Here is a 12,427-nt window from a genome sequence, read left to right as displayed (position 1 = left end):
ACCGCTTGATGTCTCTTATCTCTCCGTAGGTCATTTACACTCCCACCTTTGACTCCCGAATCCGATTGTCCCCGTTTTGCAACATCACTTTCTTTTGATCATCTGACTACATTGTCCCCAATCTTGAATTCCTCGAACCGCATTTGTCTTCTGTACAATTGAACATGATCCGTCTCTTTCCTTTTCTTGTGCAAACAAATCTCGGCTCCTCTCCCAAAGTCTGGCGAAAGCCATCCGATGCCGCTCCTCTCCGAAACCTTCATTTCCTCTCCTCCATCTACCTCCCGCCCCCTCTTCCTCTTCTCCATCCACCTCTGATCCTTTTCTTCCTCCCCTCTGTCTACCTCTGATCCCCCTTTTCCACACTTCCCCGCGCATGTGATCCCTGTGAGGCTTCGTCGCTGAGTGTGAGCTGCTTGTGCAGGAGGCTGCATGTGTGGTGGCCCCGGGGCAGGGATGACAGAGCCCCGCTGGAATGAGAGGGAACAGAGACTGGGCGTTCCTCTGCAAACGCACTATTAAACGCGCTGCAGTACACAATGAGCTCATCTTAATTCAGGTCAGATGTACATCGGATGTTCTGCCGCTTTCCTTTTCTCTCTTTTCATTTTTCTAATCAACTGCACACCATCATCACGCTGGACCTTTTCATGTCTGCTTGTTCCGAAGCCAGGCATCAACGGTATTTAAATGCAGCGCACGGTTGAGTTTTTGCTCATGTGGAGAAGTGTACTCGTCAAGTCGGGACATGAGGGCACCTCAGGCATTTTGTCGAGGTCCTGCTCTCCTGCACTCAGGAAAAGACCTCTCCTCTTATCTCGCTAAACAAATCATAAACACTCATAAAATACGTTTTGTTTGAATTGTTAACTCCGCGAGGTTAAAGTTTATCTACAGAACACCAAAAAAAGTGCTGAGCGGGGTTTTCAACTCTGTCACTGAACATAGCAGGTTTAGGAATTATAAGCTAAGTGAAATATTAAAATGGCAAACGGAGTTGAGCTGTATTTAAGAAACTCTTAACAAGGCCAGATGCCTTTCTGTGGGCACGCTTGTTTTATGGGAGGCATGGGGAAAATGTATATTTAATGTGCGTTGCATTCAGGACTCCCAATTAGAGCGATACTACCGCGGTACAGTTGTAAAAATTGCACACACTGACCTCAATTGTTTGGAAAATGGAAGGAAATGTCGAAATGTAAAAGTGAGCATTTGAAAGAAGAAGATCAGCACAGCAGGACCCTAGATTAAATCCCAAACACGGCGGTATTTAACCTAATACCGTAACCAACAACGCCACCGCAAATGTTATGACTTGCACATGTTTTGCATTAAGACGGAGTTCAATTTCCTTTAAAGGGAAAGGTAAGGGCCGCATATTGTGAATTTCATGCAAGATGGAGACAAAATGATTACCTGTGACGCAATATGAAATGGTGGTATAAAGGGGACGGTTTGTCAAAAGGAATTGGGACAATTAATACTTTTGAAATATTATTTTTGATTGGAATTTCAAAATAGCTTATTATTTTTCAATGCAGTGTTGTACCGAGCAGAATAATGCGTCCAGAAGAATTGTGCTCTGTATAGTTTTAGCTAAACTTTCTACCAATCAACATCTTCTTCTACTTCTTCTTCTTGCTTAACTGAGACTGAGCTAAAAGTGCCTTTGCTGCTGGCAGCCAAATCGTGCACGCCATTGAGTCTTCTTGACTTCCCTTTAAACTCCACCAAGATATGATGAATTCAAATGAATCCCATAAAAATTCTGAATGATCAAATTTATCAAATCGTAATGATACATTTTGCTACAATTGTTATTTTTATGATTATAATTAGAGGGGTTCTCTTCTAAAAACCAAACGAAGGACAAACGCTGCTCTTCAACCACTGACCGTTGCCTGAAGCAACACGTTTGGATGACATTAAGCATTCGGAAAAAGGACATCTACTTACAAACACAGCAAATAAAACGCCACTCAATTCACTCAGTTGCATTAAAGCTAATTGTTGTACGCAATGGAAACAACCGGAGTGAACCCATCTCAGGAGCCGAGGACGAATAATGTCATTTTAAATGTTGTGTGCCCACACCCATCTCCGAGCCCATCCCATGTTATGAGTGAACAAAAAGTTGAGGTCTGCACCGAATGTTGTATCTCATGGCTGACTAGTAACGTCCAACGCATTTAACTCTGACATAACTCAGTCCCAGATGTTTACAATCGAAAAGCATTTAAATCAGTTGGAGACCCCTTTTCCTTTTTATGATAATGATAATCAGAGCTGCTGTTTCTTATTCTTGTTTTTTTTTAAACACTGGTTTGTATCAGCGGTGCTCCCCAAAGACCGTTTTTAGGGACACGGGGAAAGAGAAAGGCGAGGGGAAAAGGAGGGAGAGCGAGAGAAGTCCTCGGGTTTCACAGCTGCGGGCCGTGCTCAACTCGAAAGTAAATGGACTTGAGGAAAGCCAATCCTAATTGATTCCAAGCCTCAAAGCTCTTTAGTAAACATTGTGGAGCAATGAAAATGACTTGTTATCTTAATTCATTGGATGCTCGCGCTTATGTGTTCAACAAAGCCGAAGAACAATTCGAGGGAGCAAAATGATGTAGTTTGGTCATATTTTTTTTTCTCTTTTAGCAGTATAACATCCGCAGAGCTCACATACTGAGAATAAAAGTTTATAGGCCTATCAATCCGAAATGAAGAGACATGATTGTATGAAAAGGTATTTTAAGCACAGTTATGCAACTTTGCTCGATAAATGCGCCGCAGAGGATGGAATACTAAATGATCATAGATGGGGAAAATCCGATCTACGCTTACGGTAGTTACCCATGCATGTGGCCATCTTGGTCAAAATAAGAATTTGAGCCCAATATTTATAATAAGCCTGGGAAGTGTCCCGTGGAGAAACACTGTAGTTGAGCACTCAGAGTTTCTTGTTGAAACAACACTTTCACAACATTAGTTCACAATCTTGTTTCAATTATGTGAATTTATTTTTACTCGAATAGTTCAAAATTTAAAATTAATCAATACCAGACATGGTTACACAATACAGAATGCACAATACCAGATATAGTGGTTATGTGGCAAGTCCATAAACAAATAAATTACACTAATTACAGGGGGTAGGGCTTAGCCCAGCCTGTGAAAAGAAAAAAATGGCATATGATTAACATCCGTTATAATTACGTTGAAAAAATGTTTGTGGGGGGGGGGAGATTTTTTTTTTTAATTGTTGAATACACCCCAGATAAACCACCAATACGCGTTTACCATGAAAAATGTGGGTAGGCTCCAACAAATTTAAAAAATGTCAATAAAAATAATGAGAACAAAACTGAAAATTATTGAGAAAAATATTGCACAAATAAGTGAATCTACAAATAAGTATTTTAGTCCACTATACATCGAAAATTCCACGAGTTGATCAAGAACTTCCTGCCCCCTCGCCATTATATGTCAGTCAGATGGCACGAAAGGGTGAGTGGCACAACTTCATTTAAATTTCATTAGACTACATTCCATCCATTATGTTACCTTAACCAATGTTAATTCAAACATATTTACCGACCGTTATGACGGGTTGATGTTGACAAGAGATGGAGGCCACGGTAAAAAAAAAATTACAAGCCACCCAGCGTCACTTAGATTCTAAGGTTCTACCAAACACAAAAAGAATGTGCGCAAAGAGTATACAAAAATTGGAGCCGATGAAATGAATAAGCGGGGATAAATCACCAATATGCAAGCAGAAAACATCTCACCAGAGATCAGATGAGCATGTGTGATCATAAACACGTGAAGAGGTGAACATTCTTCAGTAAGGTGAGGAGTTTTTAATGACAGGTAAAGTCAGGTGAAGCAGGTCTCGCAAAGTCTAGGTTACTGGCTGTGATTGCCGCTGCACCTCCAAAGCGGATGAAATTCCATCCTTGTCCTTGACAAAGAGGCTGATGGGATGTCATTCAGGCTTACCGATGGGCCTCCCATCCAATATTCACGAGCTTTTCAAGCTGTAAATCTAGTCAGGATAACCTCAGTGCAGTACGAGTCCAACACGGAGACGTCTTAATGTTGAGCTTTCCACAGGCCTTGTTTAAAGTAACACAGAGCTGGCACTAGTCGCAAGATGTCTGGGCTCGAGGGACTGGCATTTCAGGCGCTCATGTTAGTGTAAACGTAAGATAAAGAATAGCACAGCCTCCACAAAGACCACTTTCAAAGAGCTCTTAAGTTCATACACATCGAAAAAGTCTTCACATACATTGCTTTATCCTTTAATCGGGCAAGGTACCATATTTGGTAACTTACTGTAAGTGAATGTTTAAGATGAAGCCTGCACACTTCACTATGAGGCCAAATTGCCTCACTAAGTAAGCAAGCAAAACTAAAATATATGATAATTTTTTTTTTATGTGACTCTAATTTAGGCAAACTTCAGAGCTCATGGACCACCTTTGTGTGGCGGGCTGGTCTATTTGCAAATGAGATATTATGTATCATAAACTTAATTGTAATTTACACATATGATCATATATTATTTTTGAGTATAAACTAAATGTAGATGCATACATTATTGATTGAGATAAAGGAACAAAATATTATGACAAAATAAGTTGTAGGAAAAACAGCTGAATAAGTTCAACACGTGCAGTATGACAAGACACTTCATAAATGAAATTCTGTGAGGGCTCGATTAAACAACAGACTAGGCTGTCTGTGACCCCTGGGCCGTATTTTGCCCACACCGTGGTCGAGGATGTTTCGGTGCGTGTTCCATAAAGGGGTGAGTGTTAGAGAGGTCATACAAAGTAATTCCAAATTCAAACAAACTAGTCATGTAAAATATCCCTCTAAAGTCAGATATTTTCTCACAAGTCCTCAGTTCAACAAGCCTCAAAGGAATACTTGAATACGCTTGTATGACAATATGAAATGAGATAATTGGAAGTAGACCAACATCCAGGCACTGGAATGCATTTTGAGCCTTTGAGGCTCCACTATATTTCATCCCACACAGCAGATATCGGGTGTCGTTGCACACCTGCGGCATGATGGCGCAAAACACAGAGAAACACATGCCTGCCATTCCTCAGCAGCGAAAAGAGCCATTTTAGAACATGAAATGCTAAACCACTGTTAAGGCGGACACTACTGAGGACTTCAAAAGTGACCTCATCTGTGGCACGTTATGCTTCGGGACAATTCTGAATGAAGAGCAAAACATCTTCAGCAACCCCCTTCGTACAATGCTCAATAAAAGTAACCAAACTCTTTGACATTACCTCAGAGACCAGTGAGAATGTCAATTGGCACCAACACAAAGAAGACATGCCGAGCTTGTTCACTGCTTGATGTGAACATCTACTTATTGGGCATATATTTCAACTGGTAGTCAACGCTTTTAATCATTCTATACAAACAGATTCTGTTCGGCTGCATTTTCTAGTTCCTAATCCAATGTCAGGTTGATTACATTGCGGGTTGCGGCGGCCGACTCACCCAATCTGTCTGTTGGTGGATGGAGCCTGAGTGATGACGGAGCTGGACTGAGGAGAGGGTAGAGCCTGCTGGATCACGATGCTGGTGTCGTGGTTGCCCATTCTCGCGTGGGCCTGCTGGTGTTGGCCCCCCTGGCCGTGCAGAGAGATATTCTGAAAAGCCAATTGGGAAAGACAACAAGTTTAGTATTCAGGGAAAATGATCACAAAATATCTAAAACAGGGATAGCAAGCCGAAATGATTTTGCTATTTTAAATGCTATTTTAAATATGGACAAAATACATGCATGTCTGTTTTTTCTTGAACCAATGTACATCTCACTATCCTAACACTTGATAATCGATGCACATATAAAAGACCCAGCATTCAACAACAAAGGAATTATAATAATAATATAATAATGCATTTTATTTATAAGCGCCTTTCAAGACACTCAAGGACACTTTACAATAACAAAAAAAACACAAAACGATACGGGTTGAGCAGCGGCAGCCAAAACGCGCCAGCGTTCACTCAACCTGGAGGTCGAGAACGATCAAAAGGATTTTTTTTTTCATATGATGTAAAAGTGACCATTCAAGGATGGCACAATACTGTTGAGCAGCAAACCAACATTAAATGCAAAAATCAACTCATTCAAAAATGTATATTATTCAGGTATTATGTTTGTCCTGTTGTCCTTGAGACAGATAAAATTCTGGTGCCGACGGCCCAGTTGTGCGTCGCCATGACGAGGACGCACAGGCAAAATGAGAGGGCATGGGGAAAATGGATCTTTTCCGCTTGCGTTACCGTTTTTAAAATCCCAGAAAGCAAAATGATCATGACACATTACTGATGCAATTTCGGAGCTTCTGAATGATCTAAATTTGTAAGAACTGATTTGTTGCCAGTCACTAATGACAAACCTCCTTTCCCCTCAGCATTACTTTGAATCAGCGTCATTTCAGTGCATTGTGACAATTATCCGGTCTCTCCCACAGCTGTTTTTCAGGCGTGCTCTCCCAATTTTCAACTTGGGAAAAGTGAAATCAAACATAAAATGCTACTGGTTTTGTCTAACCGATCGGAGTGATACATTTCTTTTCTATGATTCGGTAATATGTTTATTTGCTTTCCACAAACACCATTTCAAACTTCATTTTTGTGCTTGCGGCGCTCTCACACAGTTCCACAGTCAATGCCATCAGCGCTACCTAATGGGCCCCTTTTAAAATATGGCGGTTTTTGCTACTTTTACACCAGTCGCCAACAGCACATGCAATCTGTTAAGACTGTCAGCCCTTGATGCAATCATTGAAATATTTACAAACTCCTGAATTCAAACCATAGACCAATCATATTTGAATTGGATTTTAATATACGGTGTCATCCATACGTATTGCATTAGAATCCGACTGTCATTTAGGTAAAGGTTACATAAATCTGCAATTTTCTTTTCGCTTGGTGGGACTTGCCCGCCCCCCCCCCCCCCCCCCCCCCGACTTGGCACAGACCCCCGTCATAAAACACGCAGACTGGGGAGGCTAGACGTGGTTCACCCGGACACAGACAAACTCCAGAGTCAAAACACTTGGACAATATCCTCGGGTACAACTCGCACCACACAGTTTTCCAGACAGGCAGATTAGATAAGAAGTCTTGTCTTGTGATGATGTGACAAGTAGCAATGCATCGTCTTCATCTGCTAAATCTACAAAGCATTCTGTACGACGATATGTTTATTTTAAATGTACAAAAGACTCCCCTCAACATTGCTGCATATCTGCTTGGGTATTGTCAGCACTGAGAAAGATGGACTCCCTCACAAGACTCAAGTTTTATTTGAAGTTACAGGTGGAGAACTCAATCTCTCATCTCCTCACCTGTGCTAGATGACAAATCTCCACCTGCTAGGCCCGTCTGTCAATGTCAACACGGCCAATGAGGGGTGATAGACTGGGGCGGTAAGGTGAACAACACAACACGCAATCACAACTTTTTATCTAAAAAGGTGACATTTAGATTTTACACACACCAAATTCCAATAAGTAGTGAGCAGTAAAGCACCGTTTATCACTGGGAATTTGTTCCAGACCCACTCGCGGCATGGTGAACACCCGTGACCCGAAATACTTACAACCGAAATACAGTAGATATTGCAGTCTCTGTTTACATGCATGTGGCGGACCTGGAAAAGTTGCGTGTGACGTCGGCGAGTGTTTTACTGGTCACCTAGGGCAGGGGTCCCCAACCGACCGGTACCGGTCCGCAGGGCCGCACAGACAGAACTTGCCTTAGTTCCGTTTTATTTATTTCGGAATACGAAAAAGTATTTTGAAAAATTAGCGGGTTCTCCGTTACATCCATCTGTGTCACGCTTGACACACGTCAACCCACGCTTCTCCGTCACGTGACCGATTACGCTAAAAACAAAAAGGGTGGGGACCCCTGACCTAGGGTGTGATAAACGGTTGGAAGGTGCATCGGGTGACTGTGCCTTCCCATTCCCACATTTCAGGGCCTTGCAGTTAGTAAAAATACACCCCAAAAAACATATTGTTAAAACACACACACACACACACAAACACACACACACACACAATATGATGGTTACCCATTATTTTGTTTGTGCTGTCAAACCTTGTCAAGAGCAACAAAATAACTAATCCAACTAAGCCATTTTTTTCGATAGGGTACAGTGGGGTCGTGGTAGAGTTGAGCGAGACAGATTGCAGTCAAGTGTTTGAGACAATGACAACGGATGGGAAAGAAGACAAAAGGACAACCAGCAGAATCAAGTGATTAAGTCCCGATGACCCCATTGAGACCTTTAGATGCTGGAAGTCACTCAATAGGACTTTAGAAATTAGCGAAGATTTGTCTGTGCCCTCCTCCAGATTTGCAATCCCATTTGAATGTCTCCCGACATAGTAATTGCTTTGACTTGATGATGGGGTTGTGCTCGAACATGCAGTGTCAATTGTAGGACCTTATATAGACAGATGTGTACCTTTCCAAATCATCTCCAATCAAATGCATTTGCCACACAGGGACTCCAATTCAGCTGGAGAAACATTTCAGTGATGATCAGTGGAAACAGGAAGCACCTGAGCTCAATTTTGAGACTCTTGGCCAAGGCTATGAATGTAGATGTGATTTTTCTTAAGTTTTTTTTTTTTAACATTCACAAAAAGGTCGTTCTTAGCATCGTCATGGTAGAGTGTTTTGTGTACAATTCTGGGAAAAAAAGTTACTATAAAGAAGCTAGTGACACAAAATTTAGAAAGACTGAAGCATTGCGAAAACCTTCTGGGGGCACTGTTTTTTTCTAACAAACCCACTGCTGCAAAGCGAACTGAACTCTAACGCTTGCGGTGGAAAAGTGATAGAATTGATGACTGCAGCAGATAGGAAGTCATCAGTACCTGACTTGACCCCTGTCGGAGAGCATGTGGCTTCAGGTTCACCTGTTTTAACTGAAGGCTTCTATTCCCGCAGTACCTGTTTGGAGTCCTCTTCTTCCTGGGCCTTGCAAAACTCCTGCTCAATGGAGCAGTCGAGCTCGCTAAACAGTCCCACCTCCTCGCAGTTCTTCAGGAAGCGCGTCGGCGTTGGCGTCTGGTCTGCAGATCAAGCAAAAAGCGCTAGCGTTATTATCACTTATTTTTTCATTTGTTTATTCTTTGCGACTGCATTTTTTAAATTTAATTTTAGTTCTGTGATCTTTTATTGTATGAATGCCTTTTGTTTAACGTTTAACTTGATAAAACGCTACACCGTTTACTTCAGGGGTGACGTTACTTACATTTGCAGCATTCGTGTGACTCCTTGAAAAGCAAAAGGGTGGCTTAACTATAACGCGGTTGCTCTTATTTTTAGGAAAACATGACAACTTTGCAAGTTGATGGGGCAGGAGAGTCGCTTCTCTCGACAGCACCGGCGCAGCTGATAAAGTACAGAGCTCACCCACCATGCGGGGGTCTCATTTGTTGAGGGCACTCAAAAGCTGTGGTATTCAACTTGGCTTTGTGTGTGTGTGTGTGTGGGGGGGGGGGGGGGCACGAAGATCAGGTTTCAGACAGTTGAGGCCGATTTTAGGATCAGGGTTGTTTCAAAGGCTAAAAGCATAGCTCAGAGTCTGTTTATCTACTTTCAGAAGACCAAGACTTGTTTGACTCTGACTAGCATACTGGCTGACCTATGAACCCCAAATAGTTTTGGGTTTTTTTGCCCGGCACATTTGTTTTGTTTTGTTTTTTTCCTGGAGGCTAATCGTGCTTGAAAGAAAAATGAGAGTACTGGTGTTGAGTTGTTGATACGACCTCTGACTAAATGATTTGCAAGCAATAAATTAATAAATTACTTTTTCACACAGTTCATGCTCGTGATTTTGGAGAGACCCAAAGGAAGAGGCGCTTTCATTTCAAGCACTTCTTGTGAAAACTAAGGCAAGCCTTGGAGGTGTAACCTGAGCAAGGAAAGCTAAATCTGATCTCGCAGTCGAGGAGGAAGGCTATATAGATTTTGGGCTAAGGGATGACACATGTGGCGGACAGACTGTAATCCAAATTACGTTTTGCATCGTAGATTGACAGATGAAGTTAAGGCGAGGAAAATGAGACAATCAAGTTCATGTGCAACCAATTCTTGGTCCTCCATATGATAATAGTCATCATCGTTGTAATTAGAATAAATGTGAGCATGCATGGTTGTTTGCATTATACGTGCCCTGTGGTTGTAACATCTTAAGGCAAATTCGATTTGAGACTTTTAAGGCTCTTTAATTCCATTTGAAATGAAATATAAGATCAATTTCACAATGTCGCCAGTGTCTCATGTTGTCCAAAGTACATCAGTGACAGGCATCTGCTTTCAAGAGTCGCATTATAGAATGTCTTTTAGTATTTTTTTTTAAGAATGATTTTTATTTTGAAATTTGAGGCTATTTGCGATCACACAATCCTCCATTTTATGCGTCTACATTTTTAAGACTTTTGAAAGATTGAGTGAAGTACTTCTAACATCAGTGAAAGCCTTTTCTTTTTTACAAAGTAGATTCCTGGGTTCAATACCTTTAAAGCCTTTTTTTTAAGATCCCTGCGAACCCCGAGAATTTGGATACGCCATAATAATGATGTAATAATAATCTACTTTAAGTTTGACAACATAATTTTCCAAAACTCAGCCTTTGAGAGGCAATTTTAAAAGATGGAGTAGAAATGAAAAGTAAAATGATGCCCCCCCCCCCCCCACACCCACACAAAATTGGAGAACTTTCTTCTTGCCTTTTCATTTTTATTCAAATGAATCTTTATATGCTTGTAGCAAACCCACAGAAGCACAAAAAGAACACGCAAATCCCCACATCACAAAAGCCAGAAGAACCTCTCCACTGTGAAGCATGCATTATTGTTACGATCACAGTCTTCTTATTTTATCACTTTCGTTATTATTTGGGACCTTTCATTGTTGTTGTCTTGCGCATATCCTTATGCTAGTAGGGAAATCAAAGACAGGGCACATTCAGTCACAAATCACTTTCACAACTGCAATCCCAAAAATTAGCATGTCATCTTTTGCTTCAAAACCTGACCAGAAAAATCAACCTTAATGATGACCGAATGCAAATCAACCCAGCGCGAAGACATTCACTGAACAGAATTGTCTCAGACATGTCAGCATGTCTTCAGCCAGCCGCGTGAGTGTCACCTGGCTGTAAACAAGGCACAGCGTGAAGATTACAGGCAGCCGGCAAGCCGTAACTCACCTGATAACAAGTTGTCATTCTTTATAGAAGGAAACTTGAGGGTCATCTCATGTTTGTGTCGATGTATCATCAGATGGTCTTCAGTGGGGAATCGCTGTACAGAAAGATGTTCAAATACAAAGATGACTCAAACTTTTTTTGGGGGGGAATACAACTTGTACCTCTCCTTTCGAACGTCTTTTCATACGAAATGTTCAAGTTACGAAACGCCTCGACAGGAAAATATTGCCTCTTGTTACGAAAGAAATGTCAAGATACGAAAGGTAAAATATAGTATGGGCTGTTCCTCGCAGCCTCGAGTTTCCTGAATGCAACATAATAACTGCTCTGCCATTGGCTATTACCCAGCCTCATCTTGGCATCCCATTGGCTAAGAGGGACTCCTACCGCAGTGTGTCGATGTGTGTCGATAGATAGATAGATAGATAGATAGATAGATAGATAGATAGATAGATAGATAGATAGATAGATAGATAGATAGATAGATAGATAGATAGATAGATAGATAGATAGATAGATAGATAGATAGATAGATAGATAGATAGATAGATAGATAGATAGATAGATAGATAGATAGATAGATAGATAGATAGATAGATAGATAGATAGATAGATAGATAGATAGATAGATAGATAGATAGATAGATAGATAGATAGATAGATAGATAGATAGATAGATAGATAGATAGATAGATAGATAGATAGATAGATAGATAGATAGATAGATAGATAGATAGATAGATAGATAGATAGATAGATAGATAGATAGATAGATAGATAGATAGATAGATAGATAGATAGATAGATAGATAGATAGATAGATAGATAGATAGATAGATAGATAGATAGATAGATAGATAGATAGATAGATAGATAGATAGATAGATAGATAGATAGATAGATAGATAGATAGATAGATCCCTCGGGCCGTGAGGTGTTCCAATAGGTTTACTAATATGTGCATCGCCCAGAAAAAGTGTTCACCAGGCTGGCGATCGCTCACTATGCTGATGCTGCTGTTTGCCTTGGAAATTTTCGACGGATTGTTAAAAGCCGATAAAAGAAAACGTCCTTGGATCAGTTCTTGACAAAGCGCCAGGCAAAAACCACTTCTGAGAGAGAACATGAACTAAAGAGGGGGAAAAAAACGATGAGGACGTAGTT

At 41.0% G+C, this 12,427-nt stretch overlaps 1 protein-coding gene across 2 annotated transcripts in view; it reads right to left on the bottom strand.

Moving 5' to 3' along the window:
• Window positions 1-12,427, bottom strand: part of creb5b (cAMP responsive element binding protein 5b) — a 59,341-nt gene that overhangs the window by 34,419 nt on the left and 12,495 nt on the right. For both annotated transcript variants that reach the window (XM_052066616.1, XM_052066615.1), the window contains exons 3-5: window positions 11,264-11,357; window positions 8,998-9,119; window positions 5,515-5,666 (exon numbers count right to left, since the gene is read on the bottom strand). In XM_052066616.1, the coding sequence (XP_051922576.1) occupies window positions 5,515-5,666; window positions 8,998-9,119; window positions 11,264-11,357 (368 nt within the window). The remainder of the gene's footprint in view (window positions 1-5,514; window positions 5,667-8,997; window positions 9,120-11,263; window positions 11,358-12,427) is intronic.

This window comes from Hippocampus zosterae, chromosome 5, assembly GCF_025434085.1.
Source record: "Hippocampus zosterae strain Florida chromosome 5, ASM2543408v3, whole genome shotgun sequence".
NCBI lineage: Eukaryota > Metazoa > Chordata > Actinopteri > Syngnathiformes > Syngnathidae > Hippocampus > Hippocampus zosterae.
This window is presented reverse-complemented; position numbering and strand designations above follow the sequence as displayed.